This window comes from Anoplopoma fimbria, chromosome 13, assembly GCF_027596085.1.
Source record: "Anoplopoma fimbria isolate UVic2021 breed Golden Eagle Sablefish chromosome 13, Afim_UVic_2022, whole genome shotgun sequence".
NCBI lineage: Eukaryota > Metazoa > Chordata > Actinopteri > Perciformes > Anoplopomatidae > Anoplopoma > Anoplopoma fimbria.
In genome coordinates this window covers 16197335-16223781 of record NC_072461.1, presented here as the reverse complement: position 1 = coordinate 16223781, position 26447 = coordinate 16197335, and the positions used below count along the sequence as shown (strand labels likewise).

General features: G+C 41.7%; 2 protein-coding genes across 4 annotated transcripts; one reads left to right on the top strand and one right to left on the bottom strand.

Annotated features, from left to right (window-relative positions):
- Nucleotides 1–841: 841 nt before the first annotated feature.
- vps33a (VPS33A core subunit of CORVET and HOPS complexes) lies at nucleotides 842–7209 on the bottom strand. Its single transcript, XM_054611013.1, has 13 exons — nucleotides 6986–7209; nucleotides 6649–6714; nucleotides 5790–5917; nucleotides 5452–5638; nucleotides 5148–5264; nucleotides 4871–5045; nucleotides 4517–4710; nucleotides 3886–4012; nucleotides 3339–3406; nucleotides 2958–3095; nucleotides 2645–2782; nucleotides 2376–2544; nucleotides 842–1780 (listed from the first exon to the last, which is right to left on the bottom strand). Exons 1-13 carry the CDS (start codon nucleotides 7085–7087, stop codon nucleotides 1587–1589), a joined length of 1803 nt encoding a protein of 600 aa, XP_054466988.1. The 5' UTR covers nucleotides 7088–7209; the 3' UTR covers nucleotides 842–1586.
- Nucleotides 7210–7463: 254 nt separating this feature from the next.
- Nucleotides 7464–26113, top strand: LOC129101075 (rabphilin-3A-like). Of its 3 annotated transcripts, none has more exons than XM_054610696.1 (17): nucleotides 7464–7552; nucleotides 17259–17348; nucleotides 17650–17775; nucleotides 17923–18052; nucleotides 18222–18305; nucleotides 18393–18561; nucleotides 20196–20381; nucleotides 20485–20667; nucleotides 22092–22171; nucleotides 22320–22394; nucleotides 22766–22875; nucleotides 23003–23129; nucleotides 23223–23279; nucleotides 23389–23543; nucleotides 23629–23710; nucleotides 23837–23933; nucleotides 24030–26113. In XM_054610696.1, the coding sequence occupies exons 2-17, from the start codon at nucleotides 17275–17277 to the stop codon at nucleotides 24158–24160; spliced, it is 1866 nt and encodes a 621-aa protein (XP_054466671.1). In that variant the 5' UTR covers nucleotides 7464–7552; nucleotides 17259–17274; the 3' UTR covers nucleotides 24161–26113. The 3 variants fall into 3 exon arrangements, with proteins under 3 accessions (XP_054466671.1, XP_054466670.1, XP_054466672.1); XM_054610695.1 differs by lacking the exon at nucleotides 7464–7552 and adding an exon at nucleotides 8148–8420; XM_054610697.1 differs by lacking the exons at nucleotides 7464–7552; nucleotides 17259–17348 and adding an exon at nucleotides 17471–17477.
- The last annotated feature ends 334 nt before the right edge of the window (nucleotides 26114–26447 follow it).

The following is a 26447-nucleotide window of genomic DNA, read 5'->3' as shown; positions in this document are numbered from 1 at the left end:
AACATACATGAATGAATAACAAACAAGCCAAACTATACATTTTTATCTTGTATGAAAAAATAGATAAAGTCAAATACGAACTTAAACTAATCGTACCTTGGTGTTGTTGAGGCAGGAACTGATTATGAAGTGGGCTCCTGTGCTTCCAGCCCTGAAGTCCAAGTTGGTGTGTTCTGTCTTGAGCGTTTCAAGCCCTTGTGGCAGAGGAGGAGCCAAAGGCAATAACTGATCAAAGATCTGAATCCCCTGGGATTAATCTAATGGGAGTTTAAGCGTCAGTGCACCTGCTCCTCACACAAAGGGACTTTAGTGAAAGATTTTGGCCGTCACGCAAAGATCCCAGAATTAAGTATTTTTCAAATCCATTGAATCAAAGCAGTTTCCAAGTCCTCTAGTCAATCAACACGGAGGAAATTAACATAGATTTACTCAAGATCAGTTCCCCAAAACATCTGAGTGCTGTCAGCAGGTCTCCTTATGTTCATAGTGTAAGGCACGGACAAGGTATCGACTGCAACAGAGATCAAACACCCTCCTGTAGCACAGTTTCCCTCTGCCGGAACATGGAGCAAATGGCCTCCTAATTCAATCAGTGTCCTCCACTGTCAAATCATCGGCCGCCGTGGGCTGAGCTCTCCAGACAGTGCAGGGCCATTATCGGCTGATCGGGGGCCTGTTACTGCGCTAATTGCTCCTTCAGAGAGCTGGACCGCTGCTGACGGATACACTCCCCATTCCTGCCCTTCATCTGCTCTCCCTTATCACAGTCGGCTTTATGAAAATTATCTAGTTAACAAAAGGCAAAATGTTTTCCCACGTGATCAAGTTATTTAAGACAAAATTCAGTTAGTAAATACTTTATTTACGTACTATTAGCCCAGAAAAAGTCACAGAAAGCTGCCTACAAAATCCTTCAAAAACTGAAGATGTGCACATTTAATCCTCTTATGAGTGACAGCATCTCAAACATCAAAAAAACTTTTTAATCATACATACATATTTACAGCAGCTCCATAGTAGAGCGATGACCTCAGTCATGAAAACATAGCCAGAAGACAAAGGGATGTATGATAAACAGTAGCATTGAACCAGCTCGATATTATTTTGTCTGGGTGCAAATCAAAGACAGGAAAAAACAATCTTGGTACCCTGTGGAGTTTTTCTGACCAGTAGAAGCACTATTGAGCAATGTTTAACAAGTGGGTCAACATTTTGTTTGTATCATGCACACGCATAAGGGTGTAGGTGTTTGAAACACATTTCTGTTGCCAGCTTCACACTATTCCACTGATCCGCAGTTTGTGGATAAAGCAAACACAAGCATGAAAACATGGATATAACAATGCTCGATTTAAAATTAAAGAAGGATTTGCATTGAACATGTCAGGGCCCAAGGATACACAACACATTTTGGTCAGTAACACAGAATAAAGAAAAACTCCACGGGGCACCTTTACAGGGCCTGTTGTTGCTCAGACATCAATGAAACACCTGCAGTACACAGATATAGACATAAAAAACAGCAGCTGAGTTTTTCTGATGGATGGATGGGTTGTTTGATGTGGCCAGGTGTACATGCAGGTGACTCAGGAGATTTGGGATTCAGGCCGGTCCATTAGGGATTTGATCCAAGTTGTACCATTTAGGAGTTTTGTGGTGGCTATAATATACTCCATCCCGCTGTCTTCCATTTGAGAGAGGAATCGAAGAGCGGCTATTTCTGCATACGACACTCCACCGAGGAAGAACACCAGCGTTGTCCGATTCTCCCCCTGCTGACCTGTACGGCAGTAAAAGGAGATGCATTTCCGTCAAACAAAAGGTAAAAGCTAAAATAAATATTAATTTATGCAAATGTCCTACTTTAACAGAAATCAAACTCAATACGAAAGCACCAAATTGAGAATTGTGAAAACACTAATTTAGCCTTCCCCCTAGCTTAGTCCCTTATTATCACCTCTGAAATCCAATGTGAGGCAAACATGTAGAAACAAGTCAACTGTGTAACGCCCAAACTCACTGTTCTAATTAGCACATTTCAAACTGAGTGTATAATTAAATTCATTATTCACATCAATGTAACACCTACTACTGCCAATATGAAAAGATGGGGGAAACTGAAGGAAAGCCCTGGTGGTCACTGACAAATAGAGCGCAGCATGCTTTCCATCTAGCCTTCTCTTCCACACAGACACTAGCCGCGGCTCTGTGGTTTTGTCAGTTTTGTGCCATCAATCTGCTGCTGTTCAGCATTTGACTTGGACAGAAACAAAGCCTGTGTCTTATCTACACGGGGCAGGCTGGTTGTCGTTTACTTTTATTCTGTTTAGCCAGCAGCAGAGCAAACAGAAGGCCTAGTTTGCATTAGTCCTTACGTTTCTTGTGAAGGCCGGCAGGCAGCTGCTGTCTCTCCTCAAAGTGTGGGCCCGGAAGCATCTTCAGCACCTCCTCGATGCTACGCCAGCCGGGCCTGGCCAAGACCTGGGTCAGTCGAATGCTTAGTGGAGCGTAGCCACTGTACACATAGGAGATGTCGTTGGGATTCTGAGGAAAACAAAAACACAGGCAGAGAGGTCAAGGTCCTCCTCAAAAGTGCATAGGTTTAAATCCTCAGAGATCTTTCTTTGTTTAATAAATCGTGTACCTGTTCATTGGCGTCCTCCATCCACAGTTTGAGGGTTTTTCTTATTGTGGGGTAGTTGTTCCTTGAGCTCGTCTGTGGCTTCAAAAGACTAGCCTTCTCTAGGTTGTTCAGTGTTAGTATGTGTTCATAACCATAGGTCTTAAAAAAAGATAAAATGAAGGCATTAATAAATATTTTTTTAACTAACAGTTTCATTTAAGTTTTTGGAGGAAAAAAAAGCCACAGTATACTGCAATTCACAGATATTTTCTTCATTGATGCAGAAGGAATTTACATTTGCACAAAGAAGACTCTACCTCCAAAAACACTTTACCTGGAGAATCTCCCTCTTATAGTAGTCGTACACCTTCTGCTTGAGGCCGTTGTTGCAGACTGACTGCATACACACCAGACGCAGTATCTTGATCAGTGGATCCTTTTGGGCAATGCAGTCTTCTATATATGTGTTCACCTGGAGAGTAACAAAACATTCATCAGAACGTTTGTGCACCCATAGATAAAGTATATAGATAAATTCTCTTTTAAATCAGTAGCTGATACAAAACTTGAATAACAGACGCAATGACACATTTCCTATTATTTTGAGGATTTCAATAAACCGTAGTAAAATCGAATGAAACCATGGTATGCCTCTGTACACACTGATGTGACAGATTCACTTTGGAAAAACAATATGAAAATAGAAGAAGAATACCTTGTCTGTCTCGACTCCAGTCATAAACTCCTGCTCCACTGTTAGATTATCAAAGAAGGCCTCAGATGCTAAAACATGAGACATTAGTTAGATTTAATGACATCATACCTAACCTAGATGACACTTTAAACACATAATGGTGTAGGAACAAAGAAATACGGGATCCTAAACTACTTAATACCAGGAAAATTAGCATTCTTACTCCAAACAGTCCCTAAGTTGATGGATAATGGTTACTTAGTTTTTTCAAATAAAGATTGTGTGAAGGTTTTAGGCTTTATTTTGTCATAATGAAATATGGTGTGAGAATGAGTCTAAAATACAATAATTACAATACAATAATTATTCTGTCTATATATATAATATTTTAGTTATTGTGGATTTTTTACTTACTTATTTAATATTCTTTACTGTGTAATTACTTATTTATAATATTTTTTTTACTATGTCTCTTGTTTGCAGGATTAAAGGATTATCTTATCTCTTAAATGCAAACAAAATAAAATATAAAGCAGTTTAAGGGGAAAAGAAAGGGGTTGTTTCATACTGGTGATATCCTTGATCAGCTCTGCTATAGAGGTGTGGTTGGCCAAGGAGCTCCGAGCTGCCTGCATGTGGGGCAACTGAGACACAAACTGCTTTATTTCTCCCACAGTTTTCGCATTGTGGCGCTCCTGAAAGACAAAGAAAATATCCCTTTAAGTGCTGAGCCAATAATGAGTTGGATTCCACAGCTTTCTCACTTTCTTTCTAGGGGAGAAGCTTATTCTCCATCAGAAAAGAGCAGCCTGCTCATACTCATTGCTTTCCAGGGTTAAACACCTCTGATGCTGCCTAATTTTGCTTATCTGTAGAATTTAGCTTGTATTACAATCAATATACCTGAGTTCTGAGCTGACGAAAGAATGGCAATATGTTTGTTCTTGTTAAGGCGTGATCGATTAGAACTTTATCTTATCTCTAGGAGATTGTCATCATTTCCCTAACATCATGGATTACTGTTATGACCTTTTGTGGTAAAATGCCAAAGAGATTACAACCAGAGCAGCTGAGATGTCTGGAGGTGACCCAATGTAGCTCTCTGGAAGCAGCAGGCCTTTTTATTACATTATTGTAATGAATATTACACCGTCATCGTTTTAGAACAGGCAAATATGCAAAGATCAGTCAAGACCAACCTCAAAAGCCGCTGAAATTATTTTGGCCTTCTTGCTGAGCGCTGCTCCGACAGCATTGAAATTTTTGTCCCGTATTTCTGCATACAGTTCCTCTGCCGAGTTGAGCTGTAACTTCTTGGGCTCCGTGGGTAAATCTTTACTCGCTTCACCTTGCTTCTTCTGCGCAAACTTCTCAGGAGGCAACTTCACATAACCTTTGAGTCAGAGGGAGTAAAAACAAGGACTGGCTATCAGAAAAAGAGGAAGTGGACACTCAATAAACGCATAAATATATGCAGACTTCAGATAACTATAACAGCGCATTCATATCAGACATTCACACAAAGCGAGGTGACAACAAAGGTTTATTCTGACCGTTAGTTATTCCATAGATCTCGTCAATGAGACCCTCGTAGGTGAGCTGTGTGGCCAGAGGGGTGAGCAGGTCAACATTACGGTCCAGGAGGAGCAGCGTATCGAACACTGGCAGGATCTGATTTTGACTGCCGGCAAACTCCCTCTTCATTCTCAGCATCATGTTGGCAACATGCTGCAAACAAGCAGAGGATGTTTCTCTCAAACTCACCTGGCAGCTGCTGAGACTGTGCTATTAACTGTCTAACATAATGATTCAACTTGGCACAAGACTCACCCGAGCACAATCTCCTTTCCCATATATCTGTGGAATGGTGCCATACAGTGCCTGTAAGGTCATGAGGCCTTTGGCTGTGTGGTAAAGGCTTGTTTGGTCATTTTCTAAGTAGCACTCCTGTAAGAGAAACAAGGGAAAAAAACACGTTATAACAGTCCTGGATCAAAAACATTAGTTCAAGAGATCCTACATATTTGAACAATTATTCTTATTATGTCATAATATTGAATTGCTGCTGCACATAAATGATTAATAGAGCAGCACAATGGTTGATATATATCTGAGATTTACAAGTTAAACACACCCTGAAAGCACTTTCATACTCCATAGACAGCAGGTCGCCGTCATAGGGGATCAGGTCCAGGATGTACTCATCAATGTTGACGAAGGAGGCCAACACACCCTGCTCCTTCAGCCGCTGTTCACATAGCATGCTCCGCCGAGGCACAAACAAAATGTGGAAGTCTCTGGACGAATGCATCTTGTCCTCACTGAAGTTTCACAAGCCAGGGAAAAAAGTGTTTAATACTATGAACAGCTTGGCAAAGTGACAGAAGGGACTTGAAAAGCCCTGCCTTTCATGAAAACGCATTAAGCATTGATGAAAACCGAGGGGCTTGAAAACGAGACACATAAACAAACCTGAACACATTCTCAGCAATGATGTCCATGAGCTCCAGTCTCGGACGAACAAAGAAGATGATATTTTTGACGTCAGCAGCGGGGAGCCTGCCACTCTTGAGGGTGAACATCTTTTCCACTTCATGTTCCTGATAAAAAACCAAAACAGTATTAATCATACAGCATGTGTTTGATCTCTAACTACGAGGTCCTTTCTTCCGGCTGCTGTCAGGTTGCACAACCAACTCTGCTCCCAGTAGACCACATGACACTAAAAACCTGTGCAATACAAATACACTGTGCAATTATAGTTATAATAGTTTTCTGTCTGTATATATAATATTTCAGTTATTGTGGATTCTTTACTGTTTTTATTGCTTATTTATAATACTGTTTTTTTTATCTTGTTTTTCTTTTACTATGTCTCTTGTTTGCACTATAACCTATGCTACTGTAATCCTGTACATTTCTAATAAAGCTAATAATAATAATAATAATAAGAATAAGAATAATAATACTAATTAAGCCTTCATTAGTCCCACAATGGGGAAATTATTTCTCTGCATTTAACCCATCCCGGAGGAGCAGTGGGCTGCAATGAAGCGCCCGGGGAGCAACTTGGGGTTAGGTGTCTTGCTCAAGGACACCTCGGCATGTTGCCGGTAGAGGGGTTTGAACCACCAACCTTGTGGTTACGGGACAAGCGCTCTACCTCATGTGCCACAGCCGCCCCAATAAAGGATTATCTTATTTTATCTTATCTTATTACCAAAAAAAAACTAAGCAATTTTAAATATGGTACTTTACTGTGTCAATGACGTCTAAAACATCATCTGTGTTCCTTTCACAATACAAAACACTGTGCACAGGAAGCATTTACCTTCAGTAAAGAATACTGTGCTATCAATCCAAAAGGTCCCGTCAGATATTCATCCCAAACGATGGCCTACAAAGCAAGGAAGCATAAAGTCACGTGCATCAGTACAAAGACCTGAAAATCACCTGTATGCGGAAAGGTTTGCTAAACACTATCATATGTAGTGTTTAAATCATCATCACAGTCATAACATAATTACTTAATTAAAATAACCTGCATGTATTTTGCAAGACGTGTCGACCATTGACAGCTACAAGGGACTAGCTTCCCTGTGACACGCATGGATATGTATCACCGTCGCTGTTTCGGCCATGTTTTAGGTGTTGTGGTTTTTTATTACCTTGCTTCCCGCACATTTGTCCAAAAACTCTCGAAGCTCTTTCCGTGCTGCTTCTCTCAAAATGTTTAAATTGACTCTGCCGTACGATAGGTGGGCAGCCATGATTCTTCATCAGCGTCAACATAACAAATCATGTGACTACAGTGGCAACAACTCAGACACGTGACCAAAGATGATACGATACCAAGATAGGTCACACCATGCAGGTCTCCCCTCATAACCGACTTGAGAAAAGTCCGTTTTGAGAAATATCTGCATCTGACATGAACCCGGCAATAGGTAGAATGAACATGTCTGTCTTTTTATATTCAGTCTATGGCGTAGATCACATGTATCAGACTAAAACTTTCACAATTTGAGTATTCTAAGTGAGACGCGAACCCGGAAGTAGGAGGAGAGTAGTCTCTTGCTTTGCCTCCAGTCTTTTCCTGTGTGTAGGTGTGGCAAACATGCGCCAAAGCTGCTAAAAACTCTGCCTATTATGACGTCGATCCAAAGTATTTGACAGTGAGTGTGTTTGGGCACTTTGTGGGCCGATTGCATCCATTTTACACAGGAATATATGCAGTAAGTAAGCAAAAGAGGCACATTTCATGCCTTTTTTTGGTGCAATAATCACTCAATCCAATAGATGGCGTAATATCTGCACAGTAAGAATCAAAGTGGCGATGTACTCTTAAAATTGAGACAATGATGTTAGAATAGCAGTGATTATATTTGGATATTTAATAGTTGCTACTAAACAATTTATGAGCCCCACTCATGTTACTGAAATACATTTTTATCAGGGTGTAGGGAACATAACGGTATTTCAATAGATGGGGAAAAAAAATAAAAAATAATAATAAACACAAAATAAAAATAAAAATGCAGATTAAAATAGGAAAGTTGCTCAATTGTATCAAACCCCATTGCATTCAAATGCCGAACAAACTTTGAACAACCATACTATTCTGTGTATGTTAGGATGAAATTAAGCTCAGTTACAAATCATCACAGCCCATAAACCTACATTATCCCATGGAAAATGACTCAATAAGGCAAGCATGCATGATGGGACAAATTTAGACACCATGCTCTCAATAAAGAGACAATCGAATCAGGTGATGACTGCCCACTTAAGCGTCAGTGTTATCACTTCTGATCCAGGGGTTTCCTTCCCAGGGTACCAAGGGCTTTCCATCTACCACGCAGGATAGAATACGGGTTCCCACGTATTGTGGAGATCCGCTGAGCCTCGAGCAGCAGACTACTCCTCCTGGCAGAAAAAAAAAAAAAAAAAAAAAGAAAACACACACGGGTTTCGGTGACAGGCACCATGCGCAATGACTGACTCCGTGGTCGTATCCAGGCGCTGCACAGACATTTAGTCCGCATCATTCCCTGACAGCTCCCCGAGAGAGAGGAGAGAGAAAAAGCAGGGCTGGATTCTCAGGTAGGCTGTATGATCTCATTCGCAGGTTTTTGAAACATTGCATCCATATGACATAAAATCCCTGTGATGTTATTGCGTTTGGTCAGTGACTCAGTGCGTTAGAAAATTCTCATTTACAAGTTGAATGAATGCAGCAGTTCATTCACAAGAGAGAGAGAGAGGGGCTGGGAATGATTTCATATGAGGGAACACATTTTATTGCCTGTATTTATTAATTTTCATGGACTGTCTTTATGAACCTGTTACTTACTGAGTCATTTGAATGGAAAAAAAAGAAGGTACATTTGCGTGCAGTGCAACTTGAACTGCTGCTAGTTAACATATGTGAGGTAGAAAATGTAAATGAACATTTGATTGATCCATTCGTTTGCAGGGAAAATATGTCTTACTGAAAACATTGCTCTGCAGCAGAATGCTCCTGTCATTGATACAGACGTGTTGCTGGAGCTGATCGCCTCCTTATTTCATTTGATTTACTACAGCATGCTTTGGTGTTGTGATGTACTAGTAGTTTATTCATGAATGGCCGAAGAATATAACTCTTGGTGCAGCACGACAGGCTTTGTTAAATCCCTTTTAAGATGAATTAAAACAAGACTTTTGGCTGGCTGCACTCCTGCAACACGGGCGCTTCCTTGTTGTAGATCTGACATGAGAAAACGGACTTAGTAAATCATGTGGGAGATTGTGTGGTTGCGGTCCCTGGGCGTTGCTGCAGGATTTTTTAGGAGTGTACACTGGGGCTTGATGTGCCTGCAGACTAAGAGGAAAACATCAGTGATGCCTCTAAATGCTGATGTGGGCAGGGCAGCTCTCAACTCCATCTTTTCCACAGGACAGGTGATTCAGTGACATACTTGCTGTGATGTTATCTCATCCTGCTTATTACACTTAGTGGGTCAGAGCAGTGAGTGTTGCTGCTGGTGTCAATATGGAAGGAGGACAGAGAAAAAGAAGCTGGGAATCCGCCTCTCAGTTGGTTCCACCATCTCCAACTCCTCCTACAGACCTGAAGCATGGGGATTAGATGGGGGAGGGGAGAAAAGACTGAATGAACGGTAGATATCTGCAGCTGCCTCCTCTCACATGAGCAGCCACAGTAGTGATTGGACGACACCCTTCTGCTGGTACCTCTCTCGCTCTGTGTATTTCTCAGTCTCTCTGCCAGCCCACTGTTTTCTGTCCAGTGAAAGACTGGAATTAGTCAAGAGAGAAAAGGGGAAAATTGTGTCTAAGGGATACATCACATAAAACAAGAGAAAAGGAGGGATGGAGAGCACTAGGAAACATGGGTGTTAAGGGAAAAGGTGAAAAAAAATGGAGGAATGAAGTAAGTGCTCTGCACGCTAACTGCATAATTTAAAACTGAAGGATACAAGGAGGCTGTACCCATAATACCATGTCTTCAGCTTGTCTTCCTCTCTAAACATTCTGTCTTTTTCAACCATCCTAGCAAGATGCATCATTTCTGACAAATTGCAACCATGTTTACCATGTCTCGTATTGCAACCATACGAGAGCTGATCCACTGACACTGTCATTGCAACAATGGCCCGTTCCGCTGCATGGGCTTTGTAATTTGGCACAGGTACTGTATCGTTTACTACAAACGCATAGACTGGTGCACACACATGCACGCACACAGCTTTTAATCATTCTGATTCTCGTCTTCTGATCTTTCCGTTACCATGGCCACAGTTGGTAAAGGTGCATGACTCTATGTTCCTCTGTGCTCTTCACAATCCATATTTGGAACTTAGTACCCAAATCACATGTTATACTAGAAATATGTGTTGGTTTCTGGGCCTTGCTTTTGAGCCTATTTTTAAATTCCTTCTATCAGAGAGATTATACTGCCGTTTGTGGCCGAGCTTCAGAAGGGAGTGGCTTCATCTTCAAATTCTAATCAGAGCAGTGGATGAGAATTGATTCACCATCTTCTCGGAAACAGGTGATTATATCTGCCTAAACACTGTGGCGTATTGGAAAAGACAGTTCTAATTAATGTGGCCTTTAAGCAAAGCTCCCTCAAGAGAGCAAGGAGTTAAAAACCCACAACAGATTTGGTCAAATCTATAAAAAACAGCCAGCTATAAGCAACCTTTCTGTCCACTACCAAGTATAATTGCCTCCTCACAAAGCTGCATAATGCTATTGCTCCAGAGGCTCAGGGTGACATCTAAATATACAAACTTCTAATTTCGAGTGACATAGCCAAGCTTCCTAACAGTGTTTTTTGTCTCAGATGTTGGGCCGAGGCTTAATGTTATTGTTGCAGTGATTTCAGGCTAGAACAAGCTCTCGTTTGCCAACAAAGATCTGCTGAAAGCACCCAGGGGCATTGTACCTCCTAGTTTGCTGGTGGAACAAGAGGGAGGGTCAGATATCCAGCAGCTGGACCGTGCCAGATCTTCAAAGCAGAGCAACAAAGAGGCAGAATAATGGCCGTCACACTGAGGGATTGGTAAGAGATCTGATACGTTAAAAATAATTTCTCAACAGACCACCAGATGCATGGTCACTTCTGGTTAGTAGGAAATAGACGCATAGTGTGACTATAATGCCTGTCTGGTCGTACTTGTTGCCCCCGAGATATGATGGGAGGAAATTGAAGAAGCATGACTTGCCAATGCATCAGCAGCCATTGGGATGAATCCCCATCAGCCAAGCACATTTGATTCCTACTGCAAACTCTTGCTGGATTGCTCCATGTTCAATAGCTGTTTACTTCTTTTTTCTGCTTAAATTGAGGATGATTAGTAATGAGACTTATGACTGCTGATACAGTGAGTTGATTTAAGAATGAAAAACGCAGCCCCCACCCTGTTGAGGTCTGACAGGGCCAACAGCGATAGCAGGATAACAGCGCGGTAGCTCGTTGGTCCCTGAATGGTCTTTCCTGTTTGTTCTACAGCGATGCGGGACCTGGAGACATGCCTGCCAAGAGTGTGTGTATTTTTGAAACGTTGCAACACTCACGCATTTGAGGGGTGAAGAGCCCTCACAGGTGGTTCCACAGATGGTCCCTGTCAACGCCGCAGTCTGAGTGAAAACATGAACGATTTGTCAATGACACAGAACTAAAAGACCGACAAACATCCTTATTGTTTCCCGAAATAGAGTTGAATAATTTCTGTCCGAAGCTCTGCAATTCTTTTTTTTTTTCTCAATAAAATCCACTGTTCTGTACATGATGCCTGATATAGGCCCAAGTACAGACAGTGTGCACTAATGCATGAAAGAGGGGACTTACAGAGAAAAGCAATGGTGGGTGGGAGTTTTAAATAATTAAGAATTGCTGAGTGATGTTTTCCTCCTGCAGTGGAGGGCTTCTTGGTGCAGTGCTTTACAATCCTGCCCAGGTCCAGGCTACAGTGTGTTGCTACGTTGGCCGCTCACAGTCCCCTTATGGGGGATGGGTGTGGTTGTGCCATGCAACTGGGAGTGGGTGGCAACCTCGTGTTTATCTGGTCCTTCCTACCTTGTCTCCCCATTCACCCTGCATGCCTGGTGTGTGAGCATTAGACACCAGCAACTGAAAACTGTGAAGAGTTGGTTATATGTTTGTGACATTCCATTTAGTAGAAAGAGATTTACTGCTCATAACCATTTAGGTTGGGTGTGCTCCAGTCATCCATATTAAACTATTGCCCAGTCAACTGTGTGGTGGTATAAGTTAGTCTAAGAAAACTGAACAGACTTTGAATTTCTTTTTGACATTAGAGCCACCTACCACCAGCCCACATGTGACACCACAGAATGTGAGGTGGCAGCTGGTTGTACTTTTTTGACAACATGTAGCCTGCGTGTGAGTCAAGGTATTGTCAACTAGCTCACATTTTAGTGAAGGTCTGCAGATGACTCATAACAGTATGCACAGCAGTACACAATAATGGGCTTTATTTCTACCGTCTTCATTTTCCATGAGTAGTTGGGAGTTTTTTACATTTGGGGCATTTCATTTTTGCATTCAATTCTAAATCATAAAAGCCTTGCTCCTTGTAATTATCAATAAGATGTTGATTTCTTAGTTGTGATAGTATGATTGCAAATTATGTAAATTATATGTAATATTGCCTTCTGTCTGTCCCCAAAGATTTTGGTAAATTTGACTTCTGATCGGTTCCCATATAAGTCTGTATTAATAGATGTGACTGAAGAAGAGATTTTAATGAAAGAGTCCTCCCTCATTAGGCACGATTTCCCAGATCACCACAGGACTTGAGTTGAAACTGTAGACCAGCCAAGATTCTCCTGTCTGAGGATATCAGCCTGTGTTCTGTTTCATAATACATAAAACAATCTGAGTCGCGGCCAGACCAGATGGTCGAGGAAGAAAAATCAGGATGAAATTAAATATGTTATTTTCCTTTTCTTCTTTAACTTCTTTAACTATTTAGGTTTGTTTTGCAGTTCTAATATTTAAAATGAAAATGTATGTATATCACAGTTTTTGAATAGTTGGCAGGATAATAAAAAGAGAGAAGACATAGTATCACATACATTTTACACCAAACATCCAGGCTTAATTTTTTCCGAAAGATTAATCCCTTTTTGTTGCTTGGTTTAACCGTGTTTCATAATATGATCAATTGTGAGTATAAAGTCACACAGGGCAATATAAGCCAAGTAATTACTAAAAAAATGTAATAGCTGAAATTCTTTTTCACATCACTTTGAAAAATTGCGTTTGGTTTGCAAGGTTATTGGGTCTTTAATAGGAAAAAACAGGGCGTGTTACAGCTGATTAAACATTAATGGTCACAGTAACCTGAAAAAAGCATGCATGGTTTCCCAAGAATATTAAATCATTACTAGGACGGATATGCCATGCTGACATGAATATCAACTCTGACATCTACTTAGAATCAGCACCTTGCAAAATGTTTTGGAGGAAAGTGCTGATGTAAGCTTGCAGGGGCTGCTGGTCAACGGTTCAGGGTGTTGGTGGATGATTGGGTGCTGGCTACAGCAGAGCTTTAGAGCAACATCCGATCTCCATAAGTACGAGGTAGCCCCAGGCATGGAAATACGAATGGAGGCCTGATGAAAGATAAATCAAAGTGAAACCAATTGTGGGACTTTGCATTGATCTCTTATTCTCATTAACCCATTTAAAAAAAATGTGCTTCTTGGAGGATGGCGAGGGAATTGTTGCCCTGGAATTGAAGTGCAGTACCACGTTGTGTTCCAATGTCAGTAACTTCAATACAATGACAAATAGGACACAAAGATGGTATAAAAAAATATGTTGGATATGTTAGGTGAAGTCAACAACGTCACAGTCCTGTAATAATTGCTTGTATGGCTGCATTTTACTATTAAAACCTTGTTTTTTTCGCATTTGTTTTTGCTGATCTCGGAACAGAGGAGATGCTTCACCCCTCTGAATCTATGTTGGATCAATCCATCAATGTCCTGCTACCTCATTGTCACTCTCGCTGCTTTCTTCAGCTCTTGTTTCAACAAGCAATTCATTCATCTTTAAAAAGTTGACAGGCTGTCAGCCATAACAAAGTGCTCTTATTCAGGTCTACTCCTTCACTAGTCATATTTTCTGCAGTAATGAGTCATACACCTGCCATCAAAAGTCACATAACAACGTGAGTCTGTGCAAAAGACTAGTTACTCACACTGAGCATTCACTTCAAGTATCCAAGGAGAACGCATGGCTGTGTTTCTAAAAATGGATGTAAAATGTGTAGGGTGTGCTCTGGGAGCTTCGTATGCATACATCCCTGAAGATGTACGGATGCAGATTTGTATTGACTATCCTCCCAGGACCCGAGCAGGAGATGCAGCTTTCTAAATTGGTCCTCTCCACCCTCACAAGAAACTCTACTCAGGAGAGATCCTGCTGGGTGGATGACTTATGATGATTGGGCAGATGACTAACTTGAGTCGATGCTCTCCCTCCGGTCTTTCCTGTTGTCATCTCACACATAATCTGATGCTATTCATGCCCGGTGTATTTGTAGACGCTGTTGTGTGGTCGCTCGCAAAGTTATTGGCACCACCTTGCAGCCGCCAAGTCTGAAAGCATCGTCAAGTCATAGAGGCTTCACGACATTTTGGAAAATACAAAGCCCACAGGAAAATATCTGCTGCTCCCCAGAGAAGAATCCACCACCTTACTGACTCATATTGGAGGAAAACATTTACGAGATGACTGTCGCACCAAGACAGAGTCACTGATGACGCAGATTAGTTGCATTTATAACCTCAAGAGCATCAAATATGATCGTCTGTGGGTCACAGTGATGTCAGATCTGCAGAAAAGCCAGACTCACTCTGACATTTCGTTTGAGACAGTCCATTATAATTGACCTCAGATACATTTTTTTTATATGTCTGTGATGTGCACCCTTTCTGACTGCACAGTAAGTGAAACCAAGACTTTCCATGTCTGATGTATTAAAGCCTATACTGACAGCTCCTTATGAGAAAAGTGTGGCTACAATCCTTCAGACTATTTCCTGCATGCTAATTGGACTGTCACCTCTGCGAAGAGTCCACATCTGTGATGCAGTAACATCTATCCCCAGAGCCAGAGAGCTTCGACTTGTCTGAGTCAGTGATTACCCAGCCCAATGCCTGACTGCCCCCTCCCATCTGTCTCTCTTCATCCACCTCTCCAGGACAATCAAGTTAGACAAAAGTGGAATAATTCATTTTGGCAAGTGAAGGAGGGCCACGCTTGAGAACCTCCGTGTATCTGGTATATGCTGTACACTCAGAGTGATGTCTGAACCATCAGACTGCTGCTGAGAAGTGGAAAACAACAAATGCTCCCCGAAGACTTTGTTGCCACTGTTGGGTGGATGCAGCAGCATCAGAGGGAAAAGAATACACCCAGTGTCTATTGATAGCACAGCAAATTTTCTGTTTTTCTGTGAATCCTGCAGGCAGTGCAGCAACAGATTAGAGCTCAAAAGGTATGTAGCCCGACGGTACGCAGCATAACACGAGCAGCTGAATGAGGGAGACGGCGGCACACCCCTCCTTTTTCGCTCCCTCTTCACTTTCTCCAAGCTTCTATACTGCTGTGAAAAGCTGAGGACAAGTGAAATTGATTGATTTTTCCTTTTAGCCTTATCATTATTATATTCCTTACTGTATCTCTCCAATACAGTACCAGCACTCTCCTCATCCTGCACCATCACAATACTGGACATGTGAAGCTCTGGAGAGGCTTTTATATCCTCTTGTCGCTCCTTTTTCTTCTCTGGCTGCCAGCACTTTCCCTCAGGACATACACTACTCTATCCTCCTGTTTACGGCTGCTGCAGCATCACTCCATGTTCAGCCTGACAGAGGCTTGACGACAATTGCACAGAGACACGCACGCACGCACACACACACACACACACTGAGTAGACATGTCCACGGGCAATCGCCTCAGTGATTTCTGTTGACATCTTTTGTATCTTTACCATGTCACTCTGAGATTGAATTACATTAAATTACATTGCTGGTGGATCATATGGATAAGGGCTTTTGGGGAAATGAAAACAGTTGACAGCTCACTGTTTCCCCCCTGTTCTCGTTTGAACTGGTCTGAGTTCTCAGCCTGCACCATGTAACGCTAAATAACTGCAGAAGCTTATCTCCTGTCATCGTTTACTTCACGTACTCTGATGACACAGCCATCCCACAAACAATCCAGTTCCAATTTATAACCACACAGGGTGACAATAACTGCCCTGTAGATCTTTATAAATGGCTCATCAGCCCTCCCATCACACCTGACCAGACACCTGGTCCTACCAGCACCCTCGGAGAAAGAGTAGAGGTGGTTGACAACTGTGAACACACGGACATCACTTTGGATAAAAGCCTCCGCTCCAACCAGGAACAATCAGAAACGCTGGAGACAAAGACTCTTAGTCATCCTTGTCAGTACAAACTCACCTCCTCTTCCTCCTCCTCCTCCTCCTCCTCCTGTATCATGGCATAATTGAGCCACTCCTGCTATATGGAACCATCTGTTTCTTTGGAATGTGTGGAGTCACAAACTGGAAGAAATCACACCACCCACTTCAGTGTAATTTCACTCTGGTCACTAATGTGCAGGAGCTTTGCTTTGTTGCCTTTGCAATACTCACACTAGGCAGCACTAACCCTGTTGGATCCAAGCATAGCTTAGGCTTGTATTTAATAGATCTCTTTTGTTTGTGCTATTTCTTTGCAATGATGTCCTGTGTCCATTTGCTTGATTAAATATGTCTGTGGAAAGAATTTGATAAAACAGGCTTGGCAGGAGAAGATGGTTCTGATTATGCTGTAAATCTGGCACGAGAAAATGTGCTTACATTGCCATTGATATTTTTTTGATATTTCAGGCTTAAATTCAAAGGAAGCAAGCAGATGAAGGGAATATTATTACTTTTCTGGAAACTTTAATAGACTTATTTTTAATTGAATTCTTTGGCTTATGATGGCCACTAACGTGAGGTCATCATTAGCTTCCTTTTATTTAGCCCTACATCACTGTGTGGTAATTAAAGGAAGTGTATCTGGTGACTTGCCAACTCTTGGTCAGCACTGTTGTGGCACGCAAACTTCTACGCGAAATCCTTTTTGATGAGTGAGCAGTCCATGGTGGCAGTTAAGTCAGTGCTGTATAAGCATGAGATAAGGAAAGAAGGATGGTAAGAAGTGTGGACTCAACTCACATTACTTGGACGCAAGTCAGACTTTATAAAAAAATCAAAAAACAAACATTTATTCCCACCCTAATTAAGAGCTCTTAAACTAGGAAAAGCTGCCAACTCTGTATCAAGAACATTTCATGCTGAATTCATCTCTGTCTTCGTGTCTGTCTTGTCTCACCTGCAGACTGTGACATTGCAGCATGACAGATACAGTGATGAGCAGCAGCTCGGATCGCTGGCAGTCCAACGACAGGCAGAGGACCATGCACGCTAGGTAAGGATGAGTGTCAGAACATCTTCGTATTGCTAAGCTTCCCTATGAGTATACCAACCAACATTATGCTCTCCTTTCTTTCACCTGCATTCCTCTGATGTGTGATCTTTGACACAGTGATAAAGAGCAGTAAGTAGACACACTCCTACTCCACCTCCCTTATCTGCATCATGTATATCTGCTGTTTGGAAAGCAGTGTAATGTGTTGATGCTGCTTGTATGCAGATGTGTGATTGCTTATTATTTAGTAAAATCATCATTAGCAGCGTTACCTCAACTGGAGAATATTTTTGTCTGACAGGGGGAACTGGACCATGCAGCCAGGCCCTGGTCCTGGTCCAGACCTGACAGATGAAGAGAAAGAGATCATAAACAATGTGATTGCCCGTGCTGAGAAAATGGAGGCCATGGAGCAGGAGAGAATTGGGTGAGACATTTTAAAACATGCAGCAGCTCTTCAAAGTGTGCATATAAAAACATAAATCGCCTGTTGAGATTGAGGACATTCATACATTTTATACCTGGGAATAGTTAATGGTGACATTTTAAGTACTTTTACCCTTTGGTGTCGCAGGCGCTTGATAAATCGCCTGGACGACATGAAGAAGACTGTGTGTGGGGATGGACAGTCCCGCTGTTTGCTGTGTGGGGAGCAGTTTGGGTCACCTGGGGTCAGCTCAGTGGTGTGTGAGGACTGCAAAAAGGTAGGTAATAAGTCAGCCAATTATTCCAACCAAAGAAAAACCTGCTTCCCTGCTGCATATCATACAAACCTTGAGGAAACACAATAGGTCATGGTCTATGAGCTGTGTATTTGTAAAAGCATTGTAAATGGCGAGCATCTGGACATCTTTATTTTCTCCTGTCGTGTAGAACATGTGTACCAAGTGTGGTACACAGTGTAGCAGTCGGCCACGTGCTGTGTGGCTTTGCAAGATCTGCAGAGAGCAGCGAGAGGTGAGTGTTTTACACCAGTGAACACATAAAATACTTCAACTGTCTGTTGGAAAGTCGGTAACACACGTATATTTATTTATTTCTCAGGTGTGGAAGAGGTCTGGTGCCTGGTTCTTCAAAGGTTTTCCCAAACATTTCTTGCCATCGCCCATGCCATTATCTAAAGGAAGAGAGACAGGAGCCCAGGAAGCTGCAGACCACAAGGAGCCCCAAGTCTCTGTGCCTAGGCAGGCAGTAACCCAACCACAACCACCAGGTAGATCTGCCCTTCAGCTTTAAGGCAACAGGCATGTCCTTATCAGTCAAAGTCAGTTTCGCTGCCTCCGTGCAGCAAATTTCAGGTTTTCAGTATGTAGGAATCTTTAAAAAGGATGTGCCACTCTATTCGAGCTGCTTTTGAGATTTCCATTCCTCAACAGTGCTTCCTGCCAAACTGAAATTGGAATGCCTTCACGTTTTTGTGTTTGTCAATAACATAAACACTACAGCTATTGTTCATATGTTTTACTATTGTACACAATAGAATATTTTCAAAAGGGGATAAACACATTTTGGACATGAACGCTTCAAGCCTCTGGGTGGGTGTTTCCCATGGCAGACTGACATCTGGTGGCCTGTGTTGCTAGGAGACATGCTGTCAATGTCTATGGTGTCCCGCCGACCGTAGAATGGCATATTGTATGAAGTGCTGAAGGGATGACATCATTTTTTTAGACCAACCCTGGAAGTTAGCATCACATTGTTATACTCAACAAAACGGGATTTTTATGATTTTTTTTCCCCAGCAAGATGGATGAACAACACAATTACAAGCTAACGTTATAAACGAACTACACCACAGTTTTATGAGGGCAACAAGGCTGTGAAGTAGGACCAGTCTTCATGATGATGTATCATTGAGCCTTTTTATAAGAAATGTAAAATATTCAGATTTAACGTACTAAAAATCATAGAAAAAAATGCTTTACCTTTTTTTAGGCAACTAACAAAAACCCACTGACTTTGAGAAGAGAGAGTTGGAATAGCAAAAATGCTAACTCCTTTCCAAGTTTTTAAACTCGTTCCTGCAGCACTCCAAACGACAAACATTATGCTTTTTTCACCTTTTATTCAACAAGTCTACCTAGCATTAGCTATGAGCCATTTAAGCTATTTGTGTCTTTACAACATTTAACATTTGGGTAGACCAATGGTGCAGTTTTCAATTCAATTCAGTTTATTTTGTATAGCCCAGAATCACAAATTACAAATCTGCCTCAGAGGGCTTTACAATCTGTACACATGCGACATCCTCTGTCCCGGAGCCCTCACATCGGCACAGGAAAAACAGTTAAGTTTGTATTCCACTCGTAAAAGCTAGCAAATAGCATTGTTTTTAAAGCGCCACCTCTTAAGTCTCATTAGATCAGCATATTCTTGGAACCCGCCTCTCATTGCTCTTTTCAAACCTTTTATCTGCTTCCCAAATTTGGCAGTACCGCCCACTGTTGCTGAGGAGGGGGATGAAGAGCTCAATTAAGCTGTCGGAAGGTGCATGCTGTGACATGGGATGAGCCTCCAGTGGGTGCTGGCATGATGGTTCACATCATTTTACACTTTCAGTGTGATTACCTGAGCAGTGTGATTCCCCCATAAGACAAGACAACAGACTATTGTACATAGCAGCTGCATGTACAGTAGTCGGCTGCCACAGCTTGTTGTAGTATACTGTATGTAGGTCAATGCGATGGCAACGAAAAAGCTGCAACATCAAAAGTATCCAGAGAGACTAGGGAGAATTACTGATTCCACTGCAGTAGGAGCCTGACTTGGTGTGATTATGCATATCTCCCCAATGTATAGTGTGTGTCTTTGGGTTTACTGTATTCTGCTATTCATTCTTATTTGTAGCACCGGAGCCACAGGGCCGTTCTGGTTACCCACCTGTGGCCCCTAAACCATCAGTTGGGCGCATGGCCACGGGCGGTGCAGGCCCTGAAGAGGCGGGGCAGGGCAGCCCAGTGATGATGAAGAAGATGGTTCCCGTCCAGAGCTCCAGACCACAGCCCGCTGGATCAGCCACCATGGCCCAGCAGGGTGAGCGACAGCTAGGACATAATCCTTTCTCCATGTCCTTAAAATGATTGCATCCCTAGTGGTGTTAATTTTTGCAGTCACTGATGATTGAATGTGGTTGTAGGTCCAGTGGCAGGAGATGGAGGGGCTTACTCCTCCGGTGCAGTTCCTCCAGAGCAGAGAGCGCCCCCTGCAGCCAGAGAGGACAGGAGGCAGCCCGCTGCCTACGGCGCTCCTCCTGCCCGACAGCAACCTCCCCCAGCTGAGGAGGAGGAGGAGGCCAACGATTATGACTCGGATGAAGCCAGTGAGTACACCACCTGCTTGATCTTCTAATAGAGTACGGTAGCTGGTGTGTGTAGTTTAATTTAAACTCATGCAGAGTTTGACATGAGTGATTTATTTCTATTAGTTTAAGGTAAAGAGGGGGTGTTTTCTTTCATGCAGTATTGGGTGTTGATGATGGTGTATATTGCACTTCTGTCACCTTAAGGGGGATAACATGCCGCTTCTTGATTTCTGCCTTTACATCTGTTGGTATTAGTTCATATCTATACATTGCCCAATAGTCTCTGCATACAGGAAGTATAATTCTGGAAGTGCCTATTGAGCTGGGTAGAAAATGACAATTGATAAACAACATATGTTATCGAGGAATGATGATTAATATCCATGGAACTAAAGCAGAGGAAGATGTGAACCACTAAATCACGAGTGATACCTAACTATGTAATTGTATAGTTTTTTTTCATATATTCGATATCCCATTTAAATGATAAGAATGGTGCCATGCCATCCATGTTCTGCGCCTGCAGCGTCAGACGGCCTTTATTCTCTCTCTGCGGGATTGGGTGTTAATTTGTTTTATTGAGGTCTGGGAATGTGGAGCTGTGCAAATAGTTTTGGATACAACAGGGCTAACAAGATATAGATTCCCCTTGTGTTTGATGTAATCCCTTGTGTAGGGAGTGAAAATGGTTTCACATGTCTGTTCTATAGAGATGTGATGGTGAGAACAGTTTGGTCCTGTGGCGCTGACTGGTTTCAGTCACTCTGCTCAGCTGTGTATAACAAATCTTCAGTTATTGTTGGTTAAATTAGTAACTGAATGTTATAATTTGAGGTCCGATGAACTGTGTGTTTGATGTATAACCAATCAAATCTATACATGTGTCTGTTCTCTATAAAAAGGTGCATGAGCTAATTCTGCTTATTTTTATGGTTGTAGACTCTTAGTTTTGTAAGTAGATCTTTGTGTCCTTGCACCAAGTTGAGGATGAATCTCAGCCCAGAAAAGTTGTATAAGATAAATTAACGAATGACATTTGATCATTTCGTCCCCAACAGCTATGCTAGGCAATGAAACTCCTCCAAAGAAAATCTGTGTGGGCAGCATTTCAGTCTTCCCAAACCCTTATTTTCGAATGTCTTCCATTGAGACTTGAATGTTTATTTGATTTATTTTATATTCTATGCCCCTGCTTTGTAATGAATTTTTTGTGTTGTTTACTTAAAGTAAACAGTGGCCTGTGACTGTTTCATGAATGAGGTTCACTACTTATTGTTCATCCTTTCTGTCCTTTCTGGGCAGGTACTTGTTCTCACTTTTATTCTCTTGAGTGTTGTTTCATTTCAAGAGAATATTTCCCTGTATTTATACTCTTAATGATTCAAGCGCAGACTTGCTGTCCTCCGTAGTCTAATGTAACGACTGTTCTGGTTCTCTTTCAGCCACCCTGGGCTCTCTAGAGTTCAGCCTGCACTATGAACAGGAAAGCAACAGCCTCCACTGTAGCATCCTCAAAGCAAAGGTACCACTATTCTCCTCATTCTCATACATAAAAGGACAATTACAATCAAGTGGGTTATGTTAAAAGGCTCCTGAATGGCACTTAAGCTTAATTGCTCTCTGCTGTTCATAATGATGTGATGGACATGGCACTCCATTTTTTTTGTCAGGGACTGAAGCCCATGGACTCAAATGGACTGGCAGATCCTTATGTCAAACTTCATCTGCTGCCTGGAGCTAGTAAGGTAAAAGACGCACCATTCCTACATTAGGCTTTTACTTCCTTTTAAAGATTTATAACCTTAAAATGCTGCAAAGCAAAAAAATGAAGGGTGGTGATTTTAGACACCCGTGGTTTGATGACTGCCCCTTCTGCTAGCTCAAGCCTGACACCTTGTGGTCTGAATTGACAACAACATAAAATCTGCTTGCGTCGTCTCCGTCGTGGAGAGGGAGGCAAGTCTGAGTGGCAAAAACACCTTTTGATTGGAAGCCGCACCATTTAGATTCTTCCTGTGATAAAAGAGCACAAACCACAGATGTTTTAGATCTTGCGTTGCACTAACATGCTTAGAGATATTTCCAGTTCCTTCCTGATCTAACCTGCATTTAACAGTCTAACAAGCTGCGCACCAAGACTTTGAGAAACACCCGCAACCCTGCGTGGAATGAGACACTCACCTACCATGGCCTGACAGATGAGGACATGCAGCGTAAGACCCTCAGGTGGATATACTACGCCTCAGACAGCCTTCAATCATCCTGTTTTTATGTTTCAAACATAATGTGCCCTTAGTTGAGTCTTTAAAATGTGTGAGAGGTGTGTATGAATTAAATCATTTTTTGATTTCAGGCTGTCTGTCTGTGATGAAGACAAGTTTGGGCATAATGAGTTTATTGGGGAAACCCGAGTGGCGCTGAAGAAACTGAAGTTAAACCAGAAGAAAAACTTCAACGTGTGTCTGGAGAGAGTTATCCCTGTGAGTGAAGCCCAATTGCATTCAAACAATTGCTTGCGCTTATTGTCTGAATCTCTTATTGACCTGCTGTAATCGCGTCCCTTCCCCACGCAGACAAAGAGAACTGCAACAGCCGGGGGAGCCAGAGGCATCGCTCTCTACGAAGATGAGGCAATGCTTTTATTTCCAAGCATGCCTGAACATGACAGATTCCTCCAGAGAATGTTTGCAAAGCCTTATCGTGCATCCTACTAAACAATTTTTGTTCTTTCTGTCTTAGCCAGGGAAAGATGGCGGAGAGGTAGAGGAGCGCGGCCGGATTCTGATCTCCCTCATGTACAGCACCCAGCAGAATCGTCTCCTCGTGGGTGTTGTACGCTGTGTTCACCTGGCTGCCATGGATGCTAATGGCTACTCTGACCCATATGTCAAAATGTATGTAAAGAAAGACGAGACATACATTAAGCTTGTAAATGTATAACTCTAGAAATGGCATAAATGAATTATGTAACATTTTCAGATGTCTAAAACCTGACATGGGGAAGAAGGCCAAGTGCAAAACACAAATCAAGAAGAGGACTTTAAACCCAGAGTTTAATGAGGTTTGTAAGAGAGTTCAAGGTGAAGGCCTGCAAATAAAAAGCATATCCCAAAATGATTATCAAATCACTTGGCAACTACTGTATGAAAAAGGTTGGTAAGTGGCTCAAAAAACTATTCAATTTCAGGAATTCGGCTATGAGATCAAACACAGTGAACTGGCTAAGAAGAGTTTAGATATCTCTGTGTGGGATTACGATATCGGGAAGTCCAACGACTACATTGGTAAATATTTGATCTTAATTGCTTTGATGAAATAAAAGTACAATTGCCACTTGTTCACCAACGCCTGTGTTTCACGCCTCACTTCCTCCCTGACAGGTGGGTGTCAGCTGGGTATCACTGCCAAAGGAGAGAGGCTGAAGCACTGGTATGAATGTCTGAAGAACAAGGACAAGAGGATTGAGCGCTGGCACACCTTGTATAACGAGAATCCAGTTACTAGTGATTAACCATTCCCTCCCACACACATACAGCATGAGCTAAAACCTACCTACTTGGTTTGCATTCATCTCTCAATGCACCTTTATTGTGTTATTAATTCTTTCACTACCTGGCCATCACAAAGGCTCACTCACCTCCCTTCTTCTGATGTAGTACACTCTTCTTTCCGGTTCCCTTATTAACAATTTGTCTGCCTGTGCTGGTACTTAATCTGCCTCTGGGACAAATCACGCCATAAATGAATTAGAGATTTCACTAATTTAATTAAGACATATGTGAACAAACAGCTGCATAAGGGCCATCACGTCTAGTCAGTGAGGTTATATAGTGTGCTGAACTTGACATACTGCTAAAGAAAAGGAATTGCACTGGCACAGAACTAGAGAAGCAATATGTTATGGCATCTGAGGTCAAAAAAATCTTCATTCAAGTCATAAAAGCCTCGATAGGGCTTGTTAATCTTAAGCCTGTCAGGGAATTATTTTGTTTAGATTTTTTTGTGTGATTGCGTCATGCTGTAGTGCAACACTTGAACTGTTTAAGCATGCCAAGACACAGACATAAGAAAAACACGCAGCTGCACCATTGAATATATTTCAACTGGGCTCACTGTCCTGAACATATTGTATATTTCCATGAAAAAAATGTTTACACACGGATACATTGCTCAGGTTAGGATAGACATCTGATATATACAGACGATACATAAGTCAGTGGACCATGAGCTAGATTAATCTTTCAGCTGCTGTTGATTTGTAATTTAAAATTATAGCACACCTAGTTAAACATTACAAATTATTATGTATAGTTACTCAAGCTGTGAATTATGATTTGTGAAAAGTAATAACTGTGTGTTTAGAGAAAAATGAACAAATCTTTTTAAAGTTTTTTTTTAGTTTATTTCTTGTTTATGGTGAGAATTGGCAGGAACAAGGATTTTCCTCCTGCTACCTCAACTTTTCGGAAGCTCGTGGTTCACTCTGACACCTCAGAGGTTTTCTACTGTAGTGTTTACACTGAATGCACACGGTAAGTTCGGCTGCTCCACTTAACAAGGAGAGAAGGTGGAACAGGTTATGTCATATGTGCAGCTTTACCTGCATGCACTGTGCTCCTGACTCTGGCGTGCCTGGGCAGTCTGCTTTTACCCCAACGCGCACAGCAGGGCCCTTTTCCCTCTGCCACACCCAATCATTCAAGGCTTTAGTGTGTGTTTGTTCACTAATCACAGCAAACCAAGGAAAGCACACCTTACAAAGTGGAATGACCTCAATTTATACAGCGGTTTGCAAGTTATTCCAACGTCAAAATACAGATAAAGACGAAAACAAAAAAAACCTATGCATGAAAGGTCTTGTGGTTCAAGATATATATACTTTGTAAGAAATTAATGCTATTGTATTTCCATCAATGTTTACACTTCTTCCCCATAACATTCCTGTTAATACTCTATATACAAGAGGCCATATTCTGCATGACTATGGTAACTATGGTGTAATCTGAATAAACTGGTCTGAACGCATCCACAGCATAGACTGATAATCAACTGAGCACATCCTCACAAGACTTCATACAACTCTATCAGTAGCAGATATTGAAACAAGTAAAATTTGTTGAATATGACTTTCTGTACATACGCATTCCAGTGTCTTGTTTTCTTTGCACAGCCACTCATGTGGCCGTGATTCAAACACCCACCAGTAGCATCGCACACCGTCTTATGTTGTGCTACTTCCACTGCAGTGATCACCAGATGATCAACATACAAAATAACCAAGAATTTTATTTTTCAACAGGCTTCTCTCTGAGCCTAACCCATAGCTGTCTTCTTCTTAATTCTGCCAGTTCAGTGGAATGTTTCTTGGTTTATCTCTGTATTTGTACATAGATAGTGCATGCACTGGAAAAACATGTATGTTTGCAAATAACTTTGCATGTAAAGATTTTGCAGAAAGTTTACACAGATCAATAAAATCTAATGAAAAGTGACAAGCCTCCTTTTTGCAAGGACTTATCGGAGTCAAGGTGTGACAATAAGTGAAGACCTTCAGAGATGATGAAAGTGGAGCTGCATACAGCATATTATAATGAACTCCACTAGTAAATCAGATTATTGTGAATCAATGAAGGCAACAATTGAAGAAAGAGATTGGATATAGAAAGGATATGTCCTGATGAATGCTTGCTTGTCTTAATGTCAGTGTGACCAGCCTATTGTGTGAAACATATTAAAAATCACATAAAGCCATCAGTCCGAATTATTGTTTATTTTGACACACCCTAACGGTCGGTCCT